Source organism: Haemaphysalis longicornis, unplaced genomic scaffold, assembly GCF_048455015.1.
Source record: "Haemaphysalis longicornis isolate Haplotype H1 unplaced genomic scaffold, Haemaphysalis longicornis Haplotype H1 scaffold_10, whole genome shotgun sequence".
NCBI lineage: Eukaryota > Metazoa > Arthropoda > Arachnida > Ixodida > Ixodidae > Haemaphysalis > Haemaphysalis longicornis.
Genome location: NW_027526204.1, coordinates 20305109 through 20326149, shown reverse-complemented (window position 1 = coordinate 20326149; position 21041 = coordinate 20305109). Strand labels below are relative to the sequence as shown.

Here is a 21041-nt window from a genome sequence, read left to right as displayed (position 1 = left end):
TTGACATTATTTTTATTTATTTTGTTTGTATTTTTTTGGCGAGGTGATTGTACAGTGGCGCTGCGACTAAGACCGCTGTGCAACGCCACCCCGTTACAAAGGGGAAGCCACTAAATGTCATCGGGCTGAAGATGTGTCCTCAGGCCCTCTCAACGAGCTCCCTGATTGGACAGTTGCCGCACATGGTGCCGCCCCCAGACGCGCCACGTCAGCGTATGCTACCTTATGCGTGATAGCAAGGCGCCTGCGTGCTTCGGGGTAAGAGATGTTTTCTTTTACCTTCAGGACAATGATTTCTTTTGTTTTTTTTTCATTGCTGGCATGAGCGTGAGTATGCAGCATGGTCACCACTACAGTTGACGCAGTGTGGTGGGGCAGCGCAGCTTTCTGACACATGGTCGGTTTTACTGCATCATGCACACGTCTGCTCACCACTGCAGCTCTGTGATCCGTGGCCGAACTTCTCACAGATTTAGCAGCGGCGCAGGTTGGGGATGTAAGGTCTGACTCGGATTTTCACGTAACCAGCTTCTATGGTCTCCGGGAAGACCGTTGTGCCAAAGGTAAGAACAATGTGCTTGGTGGGGATTTCTTTGTTTTCAGGGCGGATGACTATCAGCTGAACTTTGATGACATTTTTCTCGTGAAAGCCTTCAAGGAGTTCATTTTCACTGAGGTCTAGGAGGTTTGCTTCACTGATAACACCACACACGGTGTTCATGGAGCGGTGAGGACTGACAGTAACAGCGGTGTCCCCTATTTTGTCAACTTTGAGGAGCTTGTCACATTGAGTTTTATCTTTAACTTCAATCAGCAGGTCGCCATTGGACATTTTTTGTGCCTTGTAGCCAGCCCAAATGAGGTTGGACTGACATTTGGACACAAGAAATGGTGACATTTTTCTCATTGTTGTGTTCTCATTTTCCGAGTGCATCACGTGAAAGCGTGGAAAACACTCTTGTCTCTTTGAAGTAAAAAATTCAAAGGTGGTTGCCTCGGTGCGCCCCCTTTTAAGAGAGCGATTCATGGAAAAGGGATTTGGAGGTGCCATACAACAAGTATGTGTTCGGTGGCAAGGCCAGTCACCCGCCACCGAGCCCAACAAGAGAACATGGCTTTTTCACACACGCTAATCGTACCTTGCATCTATAACCCTATGCTTGAAATCAAGAGTGACGTCTTTGCACAGGGTTGACCCTCGCCGCCTGGAGAAGCATGGAAGCAAAGAAGGAAGGCGATGACAGGACAGGGTTAGGAAAGAAAACAGGAAAGAGAATGGATGGAGAGAAGGACAGGAACATTGATTGATTGTAGGGTTTAACGCGCCGACGCAACGCGGGCGATGAGGCGCGCCGTAGTGGAGGGCTCCGGATTAATTTTGACCACCTGGGGATCTTTATCGTGCGCCGAAATCTCGTACACACGGGCGTTTTTACTTTTCGCCTCCTTTAGAAAAGCGGCCGCCGCGGCCGGGAATCGAACCCGCGACCTTGTGCTCAGCAGCATAACGCCTTAGCCACTGAGCCACCGCGGCTGGTAGGACAGGAACAGGCGACTGGCTGATATCCCCAGGGCGGGTCAATCCTGGGGTAACGTACCATCGGCCGGAAGGAGGGGCCAAAGTGGCGTGTTGCCGCCACCAGGGGGCCGTAATGGTCCAAAACCACCCTGGTTTAGGCTCAGCCACCAGTATGCCCTTTTCCCTGGACACGGCAAAGCCACGCACAGCCAGAGCGTGGGTGTGTCCAACCCACATGGGCTCAGGGTTTGCGGTGTCGCCACTACCGCCACCTTAAACACACAAGGTGCCCCTGCGGGGAGATTTGTCGATGTGTAGTTACACGCGGTGCCCTTAAAAAACCCCTCACGTCCTCACCCAACATTATTTACAAGAGTGGCGACTTGCATAAGCATCTGTCGCATAAATGCAATATTAAGATTGTTTCTGATTGGTATGCGTGTCACGATAGATTTTTTGCTGTGGCTTTTTAAAAAGGCAGGCTTAGAAAATCGTAAGCATGTAAGTCCGACACAATCCAATGGTGACACATTCAGACACCACCGTCCATTGCAATTCAGTGCCACCAAGCATTTGCGAGGTTTTAGAAAGCGCTTTGTGAACTAATATAGCGCATTTGCGCGGCAGTTAAGAAAAGCTAATCTTGCATGGTGTGTAAAAACTACACGATACATCGTAGCATATAAAGCTGCATAATTATCTCGGAATGTGCGACTTATTATTTGTCTGTGTTTACAATTGAGAACGCTTTTTGCTTGTATACCTGTGCGCGTAGATACAGCTCAGCTAGATTGGTGGTTCCATATAAATTCAACAATTAAATGTGCTAACTCTGCTACTTTTTTTATTTTCTAAGATTACTTTGAAAATTTGTTACTTTTTATTTTTGTTTTTCTTTTGTTTTCAAGTTCCATTAAATTAATTAGCTCCATTTACACTATTTTTAATAGATTAAATATCTTACAATGCGAATTATGCACTTCTCTGCAAAGGCAGGGGTTTACACGGTTGGTCGTTCTTACGGTATTTTTGTATGTGTTTCCGTAGTTGTTTTCAGCGCTTTTTGTATTTTTGTCTTCCTTTTTTGGAGGAGGTGTAGAATGTGCATGTTTTTTATTTTGCAAGATAGCTTTTATAATTATTATTTTCTGGTTTTGGTTTTTTAGGATTCTGTACAACAAATCATCTCCGTTCACACCATTATAATGAATAATTCGGGGCTCCCGTGACGTGGCCAACGCACTGGCTGTGGTTAGCGCGCGCTGGTCCGGCGTGTGTGTTACGTCATGGTGCCCGGGCACGTGGAGATGGCGGAGACCACGGCCGGCCTGGTCGCGCGCGTCCACACCGCCAGTGGCGCGACGGGAACGCTGACATCACGAGCGCCCTCCTGTAACGGCGGCCGCCTCGGTGTTCGTTTTGTCGAAACCAAAACTGACACACATAAATGTGGACGTAAATAATTATTTACGCTAACTCCGCCAATTATACATTTTGGCGCAAAGGCAGGACGTTATACTTTGGTCAGTTTTCATGATTTTTTTTTTATTTTTGCTTCCGGCTTTAATTTCTGTGAGAGCGTTTTATTATTTTCTTCACTCTGTGCGGCACATGTATAGAACTCATATTTCTGAAATCGTAAGTTCATTTTTATAATTTCATTCTAGGTTTTATATTTTTTGTTTTAAGGTCCCAATCAATCAATTGTCCCTATTCGCGCTATTATGCATTTCAGTGCGAATGCAGGGCGTTACAAGGTTATAAATAGTCCGTTCGTGATTTTTTTATTCACGTTTCTGTCCTTATTTTTGCTGCTCCTTTATTTTTGTTTGTTTTGTGGAGGAGCTGTAAAGATTTATATTTTTGAATTTGTTAATATCAGTTTATATTTCTTATTTTTTTCCATTCTGAATTTTTTTTCTAAGTTGCATTCCACTAATTATCTTTATCCACGCTTTGTAGCGATCACTTATATTAACTCCGCCAATTTACATTTCTGTGGAAATGCAGGACTGCACGTTTGGGGCCGTACGTGGGGTACTCGAAGGTTGTGTATATGTAACCTCTGGTATCACCTAACAACGATAGGCTGTTTTTCTAAATGCGATTGTATGCCTCATGGCATAAAACGTACATTACAGTTATAGTTGGCTTTCGCTCCGCGGAAGAGCGCGAGGGAGCAGTGGTGGGGTCCCTTTATGAATCAATGAAGATCGGGGGGCTCAACTTGCAAGGGCGAAGGCCTGTGACTCAAAGGTGTCGAGGTCTTGCCTGTTCCAATTAAGGACACATCCATTACAGGCGTTCTGTGTAAGAAACTTCGACAGGAGCTGAGCAGAAATGCGGCCAATAAACTCGCAAATACACTCGTGCCAAGACCAGAAAAACTTCAGTGTTGGTATGCCGCGAAATGCTACATAAACGGCGGCCCAATGGGCTGAACGATGCATTCGATGCATAGGTGCGCACTACCGCCTGGCGGTGCGCGGGGGAACAAGCGAGCTTACAAAATTTGGCTGGGGCGCACGGCGATTGGGACAGCCGGAGCAAAACGCGCTCGGGGGAATCTCGGAGGCCATGGTTGCAGTATAAAGGTGTATGCATAATTTACCATACGATAGCTTCAGTACAGTGCCTAAATATCTCTACTGCACAGCCGGTTATGTGCTAAGTGAAAGAAATTCTGTTTTTAGAACTTGTAGCATAAAATGCTAGCTACCATAACAGAATAGTGCTGTTCAATCACTTTGTTAATTGTTGAGTGGAGCTGTACTTTTAAAATTCTTTTTCACTGTGAAATGAGGTAAGATCTTGTGATAAGAGTGCTTGGAAACGTAGAACTGCTTTTGGCTACTGCTTGTCGGGATCTCAGCCACAAATGAGGAACATGACATCAATACTCCCTGTTGACAAAATATAGCTTGCCAGAAATCATGAGCACAAACAGTAGAAAATGAAAAATGGAAAATGGAGTAGAAAGTGGAAAATATTTTAGCTCAATCGGAAAACAGCCGAAAATGAAGAAACCGGTGAAAATTCAGACAAATAAAGTGCAATGCCAAGAAAGCAGGCTGAAAACAGAGATGAATTGAAATGTAGAATAAGCACAAGAGTTAGAATGGAAATTATTCGACAATTGGAGCTGCTTTGAGCTCACAAACTTTGAGCTTATAGCTGCCGGCAAAATGTGACCGCCTGTTTTGGTAGCATCAACAAATTTACGTATATAACTAAAAAAACTACAGCAGTAGAAAAGGTGTATGATGCGCCTCGTGTCTCACTTTGCCAACAGTCTCTCCACAAACTTTGTTCAAGCAGATACTGAAACTATGCAGCACCAAGCGCCGACCATTTTTTGGTGGGGGAAATCAGCATTAAAGGGACACTGAAGTGACTTGTAAACATTGTGGGATTGCGAGCGCAAATTGTAGTCTCGAGTCTGTAGGCAATGTTTCGACCACTCTCGGTGCGTTTACGCGACTTTATTCACTAGAAAAATCAATTCGAAAATGCTGTCCTTCTCTCTGTATTCTTGCCCATTTTCTGAGCATTTCATATGACGTCACAAAAAGGTGGCTTGGCTCACAGCCTACTGCACAGCTGGCCGACACTCCAACAGAGTCAGTCGGCCCACCATTTAATCCGCCAGACGTCGACGGTCGCCGCAATTCATTCGCTCAATTGAAAATAAGTCAGGACACATTTGTGAATGTAAGAATGTGCCTTTACTTAGTACACTGTACCAAACTCTAAATCCGGTATCCAGTATCAAGCTCTAAGTCCAGTAGGAAAACTTAAGGCCAAAAGAAGGCGGGAGAGAACCAGAGAAGTTAATACAGGTACTAAGAAAAAAAAAATCAACTGCAACTTTTACCGTACAGGATAAAAAATTGTCTGCAGGTAGCACTTTTTTGCGCTGGGTGAACAAGCACAGCAGTCAGCAGCACGACCACACATCTGCGAATGCTTTTCCATCTAAGAAATGCAGCCGCTAGGCAAGAGATATTGTGGGAATTTGGGGGACGTTTACTGCAAGAGCACTATACAAGAAATAATTATCTAAGCTGCTTGAAATGCTATAACCTAATAAAAATGTAAATTGGCTATACATTAAATAATTTACATTTCTATTTCTGGCAGCACTGGCTCATGGCCAAGTGGTCTGGAGCTCTAAGTAAGTTGTTTGACAAGTTGCAAGTTCGAATCCCCGATAGTGCATGCATTTGTTTTGAAGTTGATTTCTCTTTTTGGGCAATTTTTTCTATATTGAATTTAACCTTTTTGCACTGTAACACTCATCGCCCCCCGAGCAAGTTTGCAGAGTGCACAGACTGACACTGACACGCTACTGAGTTCTCTTTGGCGTGCTGTTGACAAGCCACCGACTTCTTGCGGGCAGTGGGCAGAGTCTCTAATCAGCAGACCCTTGGCCTGGTGCGGACATGCTCTTTACGATACAGGCATGAGTCAGGCAAGCTCCAAAGATGAGAGAAAAGCGCATCGCATTTGAGCGTCTGCAGTGATGCGGAGGACATTCATCCACTGCGTACGCCTTGGCTAGTGATTGCTATGATTCCAAGCCGTCCTGGTAGGCTTATCTGCCACAGTTTAAAGCCAACAACATGGCAGAAGTGTGGTAGGCCAATTACTGATATCAAGAATGCACATCCAACGATAATGTCAGATGCCAAGCATGTTGTTTCACAGAACCGAATCTTGCTTGTATGCTAATCTTGGACATCGTACAATCACATAGCACGTTTAACTGACGTCACTGCTGTTAGTTGGTGCGGCCGCCGCAAACCGTGCATGGTAGTCTTCTTTCCGGCTTGATAAAATCAAATACCGCCCTATCGCCCAGACAAACGATGAAAAGTGTTTATTTAAGCCAGTCCATGCAGTGCAAGCAAAAACAGGAGCTTGACAAGTTCACTTCCGTGCCCCTTTAAAGGCACACTGAAGTGAGTTGTAGACATTGTGGGATTACTTGCGCAAATTGTAGTCTGGTGTCCCTAGGCACTGTTTCAACCATTCTCGGTGCATATCATCAATGTCAGCCTACTCAGGCCCACTGCAGTGCGAAGGCCTCTCCCATGAACTTCCAACAGCTCCTCTCCTACGCTGCTCGAGTCCACTGTTGGCAACCAAATATCCGTATTTCATCCCTCCATCGTCTTATCGGCCTTCCCTTTCTTCTGGACCCATCTCTTGGTGCCCACTCTGTTACCCTAATTGTCCGCCGATTGGCAGTCCATCTCACTACATGGCCAGCCCAAGTTTAATTCTTTGTCTTTACATGAATTACGATATCTACTCGAATTTGTTTCCTGACCCAGGTAGCTCGTTTCCTCTCCCTAAGTGTTACTCCTATAATTATTCCTTCCATGGCCCAGTCTGCCAATCTAAGTTCGCTTTCCAGTTGTTTAGTAAGGCAACAATTTCCAGCTCTGTATGCCATCATCGACAGCATGCACTGGTTGTATATTTTTCTCTTGAGTGATAGAGGTAGCCTACTTCTCATTATTTAGGAGCGCTTGCCGAGTGCTCACCAGCCCATACCTATCCTGCACCGGATTTCTCTCTCGTGATTGGGGTTAGCACTAACCCTCTCTCCGACTGAGTTACATTCTTGCACTCTTTCTAGCGCCTTGTTTCCTAAGCTAAAGAAGACCTTATTGGCATGCTTATTCTTCATCACTTTTAATTTATTCATATTTTTATCCCCACGGCCATGCTATCTGACTGTAGTTCCTCAAGCATTTTTTGCAGATGTTCTGCAGTCTCACTCAGCAATAGTATGTCATCTGCAAACATCAAATGACTCAAGTATTCTCCATTTATCCTCAACCTTTTGTTTTCCCAGTAAAGCTTTCTGAAGACTTCCTCCCGACATACTGTGAACCGTTTTGGCGAGACGGTGGATCCCTGTCTTACCCCTTTTCGGATGGGGAATTTATCACTTTGCTTGTCAAGTGTGGCCCTGGCCGTATGTCCCTTCAAGGCCAACAGCAACGAAAATTTACCTACCCCTAATTCTGTTTCAACGTGTTGTATATACCACTAACGTCTCTTCTGACCTAATTTTTAAACTCCACATACGCACAGTATTTTTATTAAAATGGTTCAAAAACATGCCACTCCAGCCGATGCAGCACCTAGCGCAGCGTCGCCACAACTAATTGCCACTGCGGGGAACTTCCAGATGTGACGTTCCTGTCGGGTCTCCCGTGAGGTCGTCGCCTCTCCTCAGTAGCCCTTTTACTCGCAGCCTCATGCGAGTGAGTAGCGTAATTTGTGAATCTTGAAAATAATTGCTTTCGCACATTTCTGTAATGCGAGCAGCTGAAGAAGCACTGGGTTGCTGAGACATAAAGCGCAAATTTGAAGAGTACCGGGGTCGGTTGACACAAGGCAATACACCATCGGCAAGCACGTACGGCAGTTGCACAATGGCTGATTTCGTGGTCACGACGGCGGCAGCAGGCTCTCGGTCCACTCGAAGAGCACGTGAGACATATATATGGCCACGCGAGGTGATACACTGTTGGCGCAGCTGGTCAGTGTGTCGGCGTGAAAAACTACTACGGCAGCTGTACGGCGCACTGTGAGGTCGCGACTGGGGATCTCTATGAGTGTGCAATACGCACAACGGCCAACGCAAGGGCGTAGGCTGTTGTCTCGGCTAGGGTTGCCACCTTTCCCCTAAAAAAAAAAAGGCCCTAGGGGAGGGGGGGAAGGCGATGTGGTATATAGAAGGTTATATTTGCGTTGAAAAAAGGCGCCTTTCTTTACATGCAATGCCTTTTTAATGTATTGTTTTCCTAAAGAGAAATCAACATAACGTTTGTACTGAAAGTGCTTCAGACTTCGGTTATTGCTCTAAATGTGCTGCACCGAAAAGTAACCGTCCTCGCTGACTGCGGTGGTGGCATTTTGTCGAGTTGTTACTCCCTTTGGTCCCCCTCCATCTAAGGGAGTGCGCTCGCCCATGTTTTTTCTCTGCTCGCATGCCTTTGCGCAGCTTGTCGACACATATTTATCGTCGCAGTTGGTGAATTGACGCTTATAAAAGGGCAAAAAAGATTTATTCACGGCACAATGGCCAAAAAACCGGCCAATGACGGCCGATTTTAAGTACAAACCGGCAACCAGCTTGCTGTCTAAAAACCAGTCAGGCCGGTCCAAAACCGGGCAGGTGGCAACCCTAGTCTTGGCCGGTCAAGGCACGAACAAGTATGGCAGATTGCTGTGTAGCCCACTGCACGATAGCGACTGGTCAACTCTTTGAGCGTGCGAGTGCGGCCGACACGAGGCGATACGCTGCTGTCACTGTTATCGCGCTGGTTGGGGCGCGACCAAGAACAGCATGCAATGCAATGCATGGAATTGTTTCAGTTCAAACATCTTCGTCAAAAAATAAAAACTTGCCACTATTTGCAGCATTTCTCTCACCAGTTAGAAAAAAAACAGATAAAAAAGGGGGCACATTTGGCAGCATTGAGCCTTGGGAAAAGTCACAGTTTCAAGATGCCAGCGAAGACACTGCAGTGCTTTCATCGCTGCATGGCATCATTATGTATCTAAAGATTTGGCATGGGCACCTGGCTAACAGGAACAAAACTGACAGTGTAAAGAAAAAATAAATTCTGGATTTAAACTTTGATAACATGCGCTGAAACCGAATTCTTACACGCTATAGCCGGTATGTTTCGACGCTTTCCTGCAACGGAAGCTTTTTCTTTTCTTTTCTTCTCTCATGAACACAGGATGGTTAGATCAGCACAGAGTATAGTGGCTGTGCTCGCGCCCATCTAGCGCTCAACACTGCCTTTTGTGTACCTAATTTCTAGCTCAAAGCTTTGCCACGTTGCCTCGCGATGCCTGTGTTTTCGTTGTACTGGACGATTATAGGCACGTCTTAGCAGCTCACAGCGGAGAAATAATGGTTGAACTTCCCAACCCCTTTCGGCGCATGTTAAGTGTTTAAAAAAATGGATGACCCGAAACACATGAAATGCGTGCAGTCTCCTTGCAGGCAGCTGTGGGAGAATCCGCCAGCTGCGACCACTCGATTCCAGAGTGTAACGTCACTTTTGGCCGGCCCAAATGGCCACCCTTTTTTTCCAGTTTCGTTTTCAACAGAGAATTTTTTATCTACGTTTACAATGCAGTAACGCATATTTGGGCCTCCTAATTTTGCAGGTAGCATTTTTTAAAGTAATAATATGGGAAAATAGTGCATTTAAGGAGACAAAAATTTCGTTGCAGTTGGCCTTTAAACATGTTGTCTATAAGTCTTATGTAATTCTTTTAAATGCAGAGCATTTCTTAGCCTCGCCTGTTCCTGCGTCGGACGGTGTCAACAGTTTCGCGTCCGCAGCAGGTGCACCTCTCCTTCCCTTCTCTCTCTCAACAGCAGCTGGCGCGCGCATGCGTCGTAGTCAGCCCGTTCGCTCCGTCGCGGTCTCGGCCTAACAGGTGCGTGATAGCAGCGCGGTGGGTCGTGGAAGGGCGCGCGCTGCTTGCGCCTGCGTGCTCCCCCCCCGTACTGCTCTCCCTCTACTGCGCGCGCTGCAAATATAGCGGCTAGCGGTCGCTCGTGTTTCAGTCACTGCGTTGCTCCTTCCTTCCTTGGTTGACGCTCGTGCCCACGTTTACTCGTGTCTGCTACTCCAGCATCACGGAAGAAGCGATGGAAGCAACACTGCCTTCAATCAGTACTGAGACTGAGGCCCCAATGCTCTGCATTTACTCGTGTTCCCCTCGCGGGAAGGCGCGGGAATTTTTTTATTCCCTGGTCCCTTAATGATCCCTTAGCATGGTGGCTAATTAGGCTAATTTTTTATTCCCTGATCCCTTAGCATGGTGGCGGTTTGCACTGAGTCAAACGCTTTCTCATAGTCGATAAATGCCATGTAAAGGTGTTTAGTGCATTCTGCAGATTTTTCTATCACTTGATTGATAACAAGGAGGTGATCTATGGTTGAGTACCCTTTCCTAAAGCCAGCCTACTCTCCGGTTGTTGGGAATTCTGGTTGGCTCCAAAGCGGTTAACTATAACTTCGTATGCGTGATTTTATTTAGAAGAAACATCAATGCAAAAGTGCTGTCCTCCTCTTTACATCCTCCCTACCCCCCTCCGACAGAGTCAGTGGACCAGCAGCTCCCAGCATCGGCGCAATTTGTTCGCTCAGTTAAAACTAAGCTACAATATGATCCCTGCCTGAAAGAATGTGCCTTTAGCTTGTTAATTTGTGGACTTTATTTAGCTCAGTAAACTCTATGAAGACAAAGTAACCCCTCACAAGCGGACATGCGACGCTTCACTGACTGCTATGCGAGTAGCAAATCAAAAGCCAACTAAGCGTGGGGGAAGAATCAGCAAACTTAATATAGGCACTAAAAAATTTAAATCAACCGAAAACCTTATTGTAAAGCGTAAAACCAAGGTGCAGGAAGCACTTTTTGTGCTGAGTGAACAGGACAGCGGTCAGTAGGATGATCACACACTTGCGATCGCTTTTCTTAGCTAGCAAATGCAGTTGCTAGAGATAAGATATTCGCGTGAATTCAGGGGATGCTTACTGCACAAGCGTTATCCAAGAAATAGTCAGCTAAGCTGCTGGGAAGCTAAGCTAAGTCAGCTAAGCTGCTTTCCCCGACAGCACTGTGGGTAAGGCCGATTGATCTGAAGCACTGTGTACGCTGTTCCCCGCTAGGACAGGTTCTTTTTTTTACATAATTTTTATGTACTGTGGTAATGTTTTCGATACTGAATTCACAACTTTACACTGCAACCTTACTTGCTCCATTAGCGATGGCACAGTGCATGCAGACTGACATTAACGCACTGGCAAGTTCCCGTTGGCGTGGTGTTGACATGGCTCAAATTGAATGACGGACGGGGCACAAATCAGATGTTACTCGGGGCGCAACTTGGATGTCATTTCGAGTCCCCGTACTCCACCCCCTCGCCATCATCCATGGAGTGGAAATGCTGCCATTTTTCTATACAAATCCCCTCTAAAATTGCACGCGTTTTGTGTTGCCAGCATTGAATATGCCTGCGTGCACATTCTGTGCCCTTAGTAAGGCTAAGAAAGCTGCAGAATAATGGCTGCACAATGACAATGCGCGCCACAGGAAAAGACCATGATTCATTCTTGGTTCCCTGCATCAACTATTTTTTTAAGCGTAAAAGAAATCTCTGGTCTTTCTTTCAGCGCCGCAGTATGTATTTTTCCCATTCACTGCGGCCACTGGCAATGTCGACTGCTTCTTGAGTGCTGCTGACTGCTGGTTGGCACAGTGCCAAATCAGACAACTCTTGGACTAGTGTGAACACACCTCTCATGACACAGGGATGAGCAAGACAAGTTCCAAAAGTGAGGGCAAAGCGCTTGCAGTTGAACATCACCGATGACGCAGAGGGTGTTCAGCCACTGCATACGTCTCGAGTAGCGAACATTAGGACTCCAAGCAGTGCTAACAGGCTTATCTGCCACATTCTGCAGCCGACAACATGGCATGGTATGCCCATTTCAGAGATGTCGAGAACGCCCAGCTAATGGCAACATCAGATACCTCGCATGTTGTTTCACCGAACCGAAACAAACTGGTTTGGATTCCAATATTGGACCTTGTCCAATGCCATTGCAACTCAAATACGCATCACTGCTGTCAGTTGTTGCAACCACTGTAAATGTCACATAGTATTTTTTCTTCTTTCAGGCTGTATAAATTAAACCCTGACTTTTCGACAGGACGAACGATAAAGTGGGTTTATTTGAGCCAGTCTATGCAGTGAAAACAAAAACAGAAGTATGACCAATTCACTTCAGTGTCCCTTCAACACGTCAAAACTACAGGTGCACTTTGTGCAGTGCATTGTGAATGGCTGCCAGCCAATTAGACCCCCAAGGTCCTTCGATGTGCAGTAAAATCTTGCCCCATGGGCGTTTTCTTGTTTTTCGTTCCATCAGAAAAATGGCTGCAGGGGACATTCTCAACCATGTCCAAATAAATGGCATTATTATAAGGAGACCAATATTTTTTATTGCTGCTTTGATAAGATTCTGCAGGAATTATGTTTGGGTTCGCGTAATACATTCTCCCATGTTCAGCAGACTACCAATTCCTTTTATTCTTTATATCCATAGGAGCATTCCTGAGTAGCTTTGCTGCACAAGACGCCTTAACAGAAGCAGACAAAAAAATTACTCTTTTATCCAGCAGCTCTCCACCACATTTACGTTCTACAATCAAGAACACTGCAAGCACTGTCACAACCCACCTTTTGCTTTTTTTGCCAGGAAGTGGACGACAAGAGCACGAGTGATGACCCGGCTTGCCAGCAAGGCCCACACCACCCCGTGAACCACGGTGTCTCTCCAATGGGGTACCAGGTTGGGTGTCTTCCTCTTTAGGAACTGGAAATCAATGCATCCAAATGCAATGACTGTCATGAAAATACCGACACGATCTACACAAGAATGTACCAAAACCTGAACATGTTTGCCTCCTGCTCAGACTTTAATACTGGTGCAGCCAGGGGCATTATTATTACGTGCAGGGTTTTGCATACCACTAAACAGCATTAAATTGCAAAAAGCATGAATGCTGACAACATACATTCGATTTGTCTGCAAAAAAAGTGTAAAATGTAAGGATTTTCAAATACGCGTACCTGTGTATGAATGCTAACGTGGTATCAGAGGGATTCCTAAATCAGGATTATGGAGATCGTCAACCATTTTCGATGCACTTTGCGAAATTGCCGGAGCGCTAGTGGAGCAGCAGTAGACCATTCTGGCAACACTGTGCTCCGCCATCATGAAGGAAGTGAAAAGGCAGCAAACACAGAGCAGCTAACGCCTGCTGCGGTGCAATTTTGCATGCGCTTGTCGTAAAGTTGTTTTTCCGAGAACTGGGTGGGAAAATAACTTTGCTGCTCTTCGTTTGAAGAGCAGCATATTCCGGACTTTTATTCGAGGTCGTCGACTGACAGACGCTATGAGAACCAACAGTTTCAGCGTTAGGATACCATTGCCTGGGGTAACGAACAGCAGCAAGAGAACACAGGATTTGTTACTTAAAACGAACAGCCTTACCGCTGCCTGCTTGTTTAGTCATTCAGTTCTAATTGTGTTTATTCGATGCACCCTTGCCCCATTGTAGTGGCAGCTGGCTGCTATGAATGGACAATGAGGGGTCTGTTCTTTGCTGAGCGCTCATGTTGCGACTGTTCAAGCTTTCTAAGCCATTCGCAGAACGGATGAAAGCATGCCTAAAGACGCTGCTCTTGTCTCCACGAAATGTTCCGAATAAACTTTCGTTGCCCTGCAGACAATAAGATATTGTCCCTCATATCTCTTCATTGCTGCGATGTCTTTTTTTTCGTCCGTTTGTCAGTCGGGAACTCGTGATAGGACACATGAAAATAAGTTATGAGAGTTATAAGCCCTTGATGCATCTTCCACCTATATCACATAAGCAGTCCAATTCGTGCATTACGTCAGGGGGTTTGTACTTACACCAAGATTTAGAGAAAAGCAGGGTTGTAGTAGAGATCAAGTAGGGCGTGCTCGCTGCACGGTATGCGCCGTTGACACCACGAGGGAACGGAATCCGCATAGTGTAAAGACAAGAAATAAAGTCCTAGACCGCATTCCCGATCTACTGCCGTTGAAATGTCAAAACAAGCCCAGAGAAACCTGCCTGCAGGCTCCCATTTCTGGCTGCACCAACACAACTCTCCTTAATGAATGTTCGCGTTAAAACTTCAGCAGTCATGATCGGCACGCGAAACTACCACAAAACAGTTCTCAAAGAAAAAAAAAAAGGAAGACGAGCGCGCTTGCGATTGACAGACGTTGAAACATCGTTCAGCGCAGGCAGAATGAAGCACCAATTCAGGCTCAAATTTGCATGCAAAGAAACAGTTCTGCTGTCTAAATGTTCTCCGCTAATAATGGCGGATGTTGTGGCCGGCACGTGAAACGCAGCTCTCAAGACAGTGCATAAAAAAGACGCATTGCCCTGGAGATTGCCACGTTAAAACGGGAGATGCTAAAGGTGCGTGCCGTACCTACCTTTCGCCCAGTATCACTGCATGTAAACATGCTGCTTGTAAAGAGGTACGCAGCAGTACGTGGGCAACGTCCTTATAATGGTACAAGAACACTAGCAGCATATACAAAATAAGCCAAAAAATCACTTTATGAGGCTCCAGAATAGTAAACCGACGGGTCAAAACGCGTAACCAAAACACCATTCCTGCGCGACACTTCCTTTATCATGGCGTTGCTGCATTAAGCACCAGTGTTGCCACCACTGAATATTCAGTGTTGCCCGCCTTTTTGCAAAGGGGCTATGGTAATAAAGATCCTGAACCAGATTTAGGAAGCGTGTTTTACAAAGTCAGATACTAGGGAATTATTTCATTAAACAAGGCCCCACACAGAATCTGCAGGTTTACAAAAAGCGTGCTAGCAATCTTTTTTGCTACTCTCGGTGTTTTTCTGTAGATGAGGTCAGCAATGTTTTCACTATTTACATTTAAAAAGCCAGGTACTACTTACACAATGCCATGAGTTCAGCAGACAGACTCTCAAAACTTAACTTTTTGGAGTTTTACGTGCCGAATTCACCCCCGCATATAAGCAACAGTGGGGTGAAGGGTCACCGATAATTTAAACAAGCTGGACATTTTCAATATAGGCTGAGTATGGTTGCCATTATAAAAACAGATGCCAGAAAAACCGACATGCATAACCTGTCATGTCTGTATTCTTTTCCTGCATTTCCTACTCGAGCATTTCCTGCATTTCCTACTTTTCCTACTCGAGCATTTAATTACCAGTGATCCCAAAGTTGTAGGATATTTATTATGCTGCAAATTCTCAACGCACAGCTGTTTTCAATTTATATCTACCTTAATAAAAAAAACTGCGAACATGGCCTGGCTTGAAATCACATCCTTGGGCTCAGCAACCCAGCTAGCCAATTGAGTTTTGCCAAATATTCAGCATGCAAATGAAAACGTGGCATTGGGCAAGTTGTAAAGCAATTATAAACAACCATTCCAGATTGAGAGAACAGTCCATAGCCCCCGCATACAAATTATAACAGGCGTCTGCCAGTTCAAGGAAACTAGAAGACTTCAGCATGCGCGTGTGTGCTATGTGTTGCAATACTTATTTTAAACCTTGCACAGAGAGGAATATTAGGTATCTGAATGAGTATTTCACTACTTCTTTCGACTGTAAGCCCCAAGGCGAGCCCATAATCTCTATGATTTCAGTGTAAGTGACGTACCCTAACTGCCCCCATCAAAACTTCTGTTTGAGATGTCTTTTCAACCTAGCGGCAGCTCACAATATTTGAAAACCCTCTTACACCAGCTGATGTGACCAGATTTTTCATTTTGAGCCACTGGGCAACCAAGAGGCCACTGCAGCCCTTATTGGCAAAGCTTTTCACCATACAGTTTGGAAAAATGTACCCCCACACCTAAGAAAGCAACTTGCATATGGAGCACTTGCAGTGTGGATATGCATGTACCCATAGCTAAATATAGGGTCTATTCGTTTCACCTGCACCACGTGAACCACTTCAGGCGGTGCAGCACTTCGCCGTTCGTTTCAGCGGTGCAGCTAGCAGCACCTGAATTGCGCCGTTTGATTCACCGGTGGTGCCGACGGGTGCAGGACAAGTTCACGGCTTTGCCTGCACTCCCTGCCGAGGAGGTGCAGAAGCAGACGACAAAAGTGCAGGGCTGGTTCCGCCAATGACGGAACCCACTTTGCACCGCTGTGAACTGGTTCAAGAGGTGCCGGCTGAATCGAATAGACCCATATATCGCAACAAACTATGCATTTCATTTTGTTTACTAGTGTTTCATTATGAGCGTGTGGCTGTCTTATCTCTGTTTAAAAAGGAGAGCATATTTTTTTCTCCTTTTTTATGACACACAGGCAGTCTGGCAATCTTATTAAAGGGCCACTAACGGGTGGAAACAAGTTGGCCTATTGTGATGAATTATGGTGTTTAATAAGGAAGAAAATGCCAAAAACGGGAAAACAGGCGACGATGCCCCATATGCATTTGGGTACTACGGTTTGTGATGTCACAAAAGTGTTGAATGGCGAGCACTCATTGAAGAAGTATCTATAGATCTTTTCCTGAAATAAACAGTTCCGAAGTGGTTGAGCACATGAAATAAAAGTAAATCAAAGCTTTCCGTGAGCCCATCGTATCTACAAACAGACTAGAGCCTTTATACACCACCAGGCAGGCTGCTTCCCTCAACTATTCAGTCAGCCATCATGTTTTCAGTTTTGTTTTCGTAAAGCATTGGTGCGCAATTACCCTACGACCTACGATCAATACCCTAGATCAATAAGTCAATAACCTACGACGGTGAGCATCCGAGCTTCTGCAAGCAATATATACTTGGCAGGAAGCAACTAAAGTACCTACATTCATTATAATCGGCAAATGGAACGAGATGCACTGCAGGTGGTTAAACAAGCTGCCTGAGCTTCCAATCTCCCATCCTCTGCACATGGAACATGAGTAGTAGGAGGAGTAAACCTTTATTTAAAATGCTGCTAGAGGTAAAGTGCGCTTGGTTCTAACCTACCGTATTTACCCGATTCTAACGCACACTTTTTTTCTGGAAAAATAGGCCGAAAAATCGCATGCGCGTTAGAATCAGATACGAAACCGAAACTCCCACCCATCGCCATTGCCATCTCAAGATGGCGCCAAAGCTTTTAGCAACGATTTTTCGGATGAAGGCTTTTCCGTCGGTGTTCACACAAATCGTCATTTCGTTCTACTTGCATGCTTGATGCAGCAATGGCAGCAGCTGCTCCCATAACAGCAATGGCAGCAGCAGCTCCCACAGCTTCAAAACGAGCGGCCGGCTGAAGAGTGCGCCTCTGGAGAAGCTCGCGGGATGGGCGTGCAAGGCGTGGGCCACAATCCTATCGACCATGGTTGAATGTTCATTCAGTGGCATCGCGAGCGCTCTTGACGGCCCCGAGGACGAGATGTTGTGGTCAGCGGATACCGACAAGGAGCTCTTGGAGAGCAGCGAGGAGGGAGATGAGTGAGATTACTTCGGGAAATAAACGTTTGCCCATGATAATGGAGTTAGGCGCAATTCCGGCATCCTGTTGCTATCAGTCGAGATGAAGTAGACCGCCCGACAGTAATTTTTTTCAATCATAATAACTGCCGGTGTAGCAATTTTTGGCATTGCAAGTAAAAAAGCGGACCGCTGTACGATTTCGAAAAGCAGCTTTCGTTATAGCCTACGCCTCAGCTATCACGTCACTCTCTTTGAAGGGAAAAAACCGCACGAGGGCGGTGATCAGTCACTATTTCTACTATACATAACGTACAAACAGCTTCGTGAATATTGGCCCAGTATTTTTCGCCTTGCTGCACATCGAGAATTGAATTATAAAAGTGGTCTGAAACTATAAGCCAGCTTCCGCAGCTAAATGATGCCCTAAAGCACGAAAACATTTCCTATCTACCGCTGTTTTCTACTTTAACCAGTGACAGGTGCTTTTGAAAACATTTTACTTGAAAATAAACTAAATCTAACGCTCAAAGTAAATGCTTCACTTGGGAATTGAACAAAAATCTAGTCTATTATTTCGGAGAGGAGCAGTTGCGTTAGTTTTTGCACTTCGTGAAGACGACGGCCGATATTTGTGCAGATTTATTTGTTGCTACGAGAAAGGCTGATTTTGGTTTACTTAGCGAGTGAGGAAAAGTCGCACAAATGTTTATAGCCGCGTGTACAACTCTATTTAGGTAGTCAAACTTTTGGAAAAGTTTAAAGGCTGGAGGTGGCGTTGGGCCAGCCTAAGTATGGCCAATATTTGAAGCGGAAGTGCAAGTGGTCAAGAATTCATAAAAGATCTTTTTTTTCTGTGGTAAATGCAAAGGATGACAAACGTAAAGCAAGTACTCGTTTCACGCTATTTTTTTGTTTGAGTAAAAATATCGTTTTCAAATAAAAAGAGTTTTGCTAACTTCAAGACGTTCGCAAGCACGTGAATAGTTTGTAGACTTCTATTTTTTTTTTTTTGCATTGAAAAAAATGCGAATATTACTGCCTATGTAGTTCGTTTAAACATATGATGGCGACGGCGTTACAGCACGCTTGTGTAGCAGAGAAACCCCGGGCGAACACATCCCTGCGCCCGGCGGAGTGCCCTGCAAGTCGCCGGAGAAGCGCGAGCTTCACGGGACAGGTTCCACAACCTCCATCACAGGCCGCTCGGAACTTGTTTCGGCGACTCTCCGCCAGGTGCAAACATCGTTTTGCTCGGAGGTATTTTGAACGGCAGTACCTACCGCTCTCTGCGATTACGAAGCTAGGGATTTTGCTGTGGCGATTTTAAGAGCATCGGCTACTTATTTGGACAAAAAAAAAAAACTTGAGTGCAGTTGGCCTTTAATTCAAATCAGTGTTACTATAAATAATAGCACTCTAGATAAATCTGTGCCATGCAAATGCTGCAATTTGATTCCCCGACACTTGTCGCGACACGTCACTTCGACAACCACTTCTACGGCAGTTGTGTTTTCGTTTACTTTATTGCAGAGCACAAGTTTGCTTCAATAAATAAAATTCTAACCTGAAAATTGCTTTTCAGTTTGCGAGCTTGCACTGAAGAGGAGCGTCAGGGTCAGGGCACACTGTGTACCTGCAAAAAAATTGATAGCAATGCACCGTGAGTTGTAGAAAGATGGTACAGGAAAGCTACCTATGGCACTGGTGGCAATGGTCGCCTGGGTCTGTTGGCTGCAGGACACATCCTGGCTGCAAGGTCCATCCGAAGCCATTGCAGAAACACAGCTGTTCAGCGTCGACAATGTCAGAGTATGTGGGGCACTACCTCTTGTACGGCGTCTTCTGGAAGGAAAAAAAAACCAGCAGGAAAAATCCACACACACAATGCGAAAGGTGCTACCAAGTATTCCGCTCAGAAACATGCAATTATCTACCAGACATACCTTCGTTGGCATACAAAACAACTCTTGGCCTATGCATGTATTGTTGCGTACCTTTTGTACGAGATAAGACTGCTAGAGCTATCTCACAGCAACTGTTTGTACACCCCATACAGGTTTTGCCATTGTGAGTTTCTTGCTTGCACACGATACAATCCTGAGAATCCAAGAAAAGTTATGCAGGCCCCTGCTTGATAGCAGACCAAAGTTAAAGATGGCAGATATACAGCTGTAAAAAGAAGAACTTACGGGGAATGCTTTAAACTTTCTGAGAATGCAAGGGCAATAGCCTAGTTTGACGTTCTGTAGATATGCTGTTGAACTTTCTCCTGAACCTTGTGGGTGTGCCCGTTTCCACTTAACCAGCTCCTAGACGGCACGCTTCAAAGCTCGTTCCACTTATTTGCCATCGCCAGGGGCCGCCTCTTGGGCACTGTGTGTATCTAACACTCACAGAACATTCCGCTCTGCCCCTCTCTTCCCCCAGTTCGGGGCACAGAAAGTTCATCCATCATCAAGGCAGCCCATTGTGCAAGTGTGGCAGAGGCCTAACCTTCTCTGGCATGTGCTCCCTCACACTTTTGTGGAGCCCTCTCTAAACACGGCTCTTCTTTGGCGCGTGTTCCTCAGCCTGAACCTCACACTTCAATATTTTGCACAATTCTGCCTCCCACACAACAATTTCTTGCATCTCGCGCATTACATGAAACATATCAGGCGTCTGCCTCTAAACAACAAGAAACAGCTTTGGCTATGCTCAAACACCTTGTTTCACTCTATTACTCGTAACCTGCGACTCCCTTAAGTGGCTCTTCTGAGTCAGACCAGAGAATCGGGTCAGGCATTCACCCTGAAGGGGGCTCGCTATTTAATGTCTGTACAGAGCCAACTTCAAACACCCCGTTGTGCAGAGAGCCATCCTCTGGCACTTGAAGTGCCACACTTTTGAATGAGTGAGCGACGGTTTACTTGGGAATGACCGCCTATGCGCCAGCAACAGAGTACAGGACTTCTTTCCGGACGGCTTGAGCAGGGTGCCCTATGGCATTTGCTTGCCCCCTCTGGCAAATGCTTCTCACACACTGTGGCTACTATGCATTCAAATGTGTTAATTCTTGTTACAAGTAATATAGTTTAAAATTGCACTCAATAGCTTCCTTTCGGCAAGTCTCATTACATATACCATTGAATTTTATGGGTACATTGTTTTTCAAATCCACAAAGGTGTTCTAAAAAATGCTAAAGTGCAAATAAATGCAGACAACAGAAACACCTAAGCAAAGCTAACAGTGCCGCAACAGAAATGTGCACGAACGGAAAGCAAACATCGCAAAAGCCTACAGTGGCCGAAAATAGGTGACCGGTAAAAAGTGCAAAGGCTCATGGGTACATTGTCTGCTCCCACAAAGCTCAGCCACTTCCGGCGAAGGATCTCTTAGCTCCTGTACACCAGCGGCTTTCACGCGTCTGTTCATGTTGTTTCTCT

The 21041-nt window shown here is 45.5% G+C and overlaps 1 protein-coding gene across 5 annotated transcripts in view; it reads right to left on the bottom strand.

Moving 5' to 3' along the window:
- The window catches only part of LOC144158273 (uncharacterized), a 299163-nt gene that overhangs the window by 275942 nt on the left and 2180 nt on the right, over window positions 1-21041 (bottom strand). For 2 of the 5 annotated variants that reach the window (XM_077689055.1, XM_077689057.1), the window contains exons 2-4: window positions 19309-19457; window positions 19180-19248; window positions 12813-12948 (exon numbers count right to left, since the gene is read on the bottom strand). The exons of 2 other annotated variants lie outside the window; for them this stretch is intronic. In XM_077689055.1, coding sequence (XP_077545181.1) covers window positions 12813-12948; window positions 19180-19248; window positions 19309-19387 — 284 coding nt within the window. In that variant the 5' untranslated portion in view covers window positions 19388-19457. The remainder of the gene's footprint in view (window positions 1-12812; window positions 12949-19179; window positions 19249-19308; window positions 19458-21041) is intronic. One more of the 5 variants, XM_077689056.1, reaches the window with a different exon arrangement.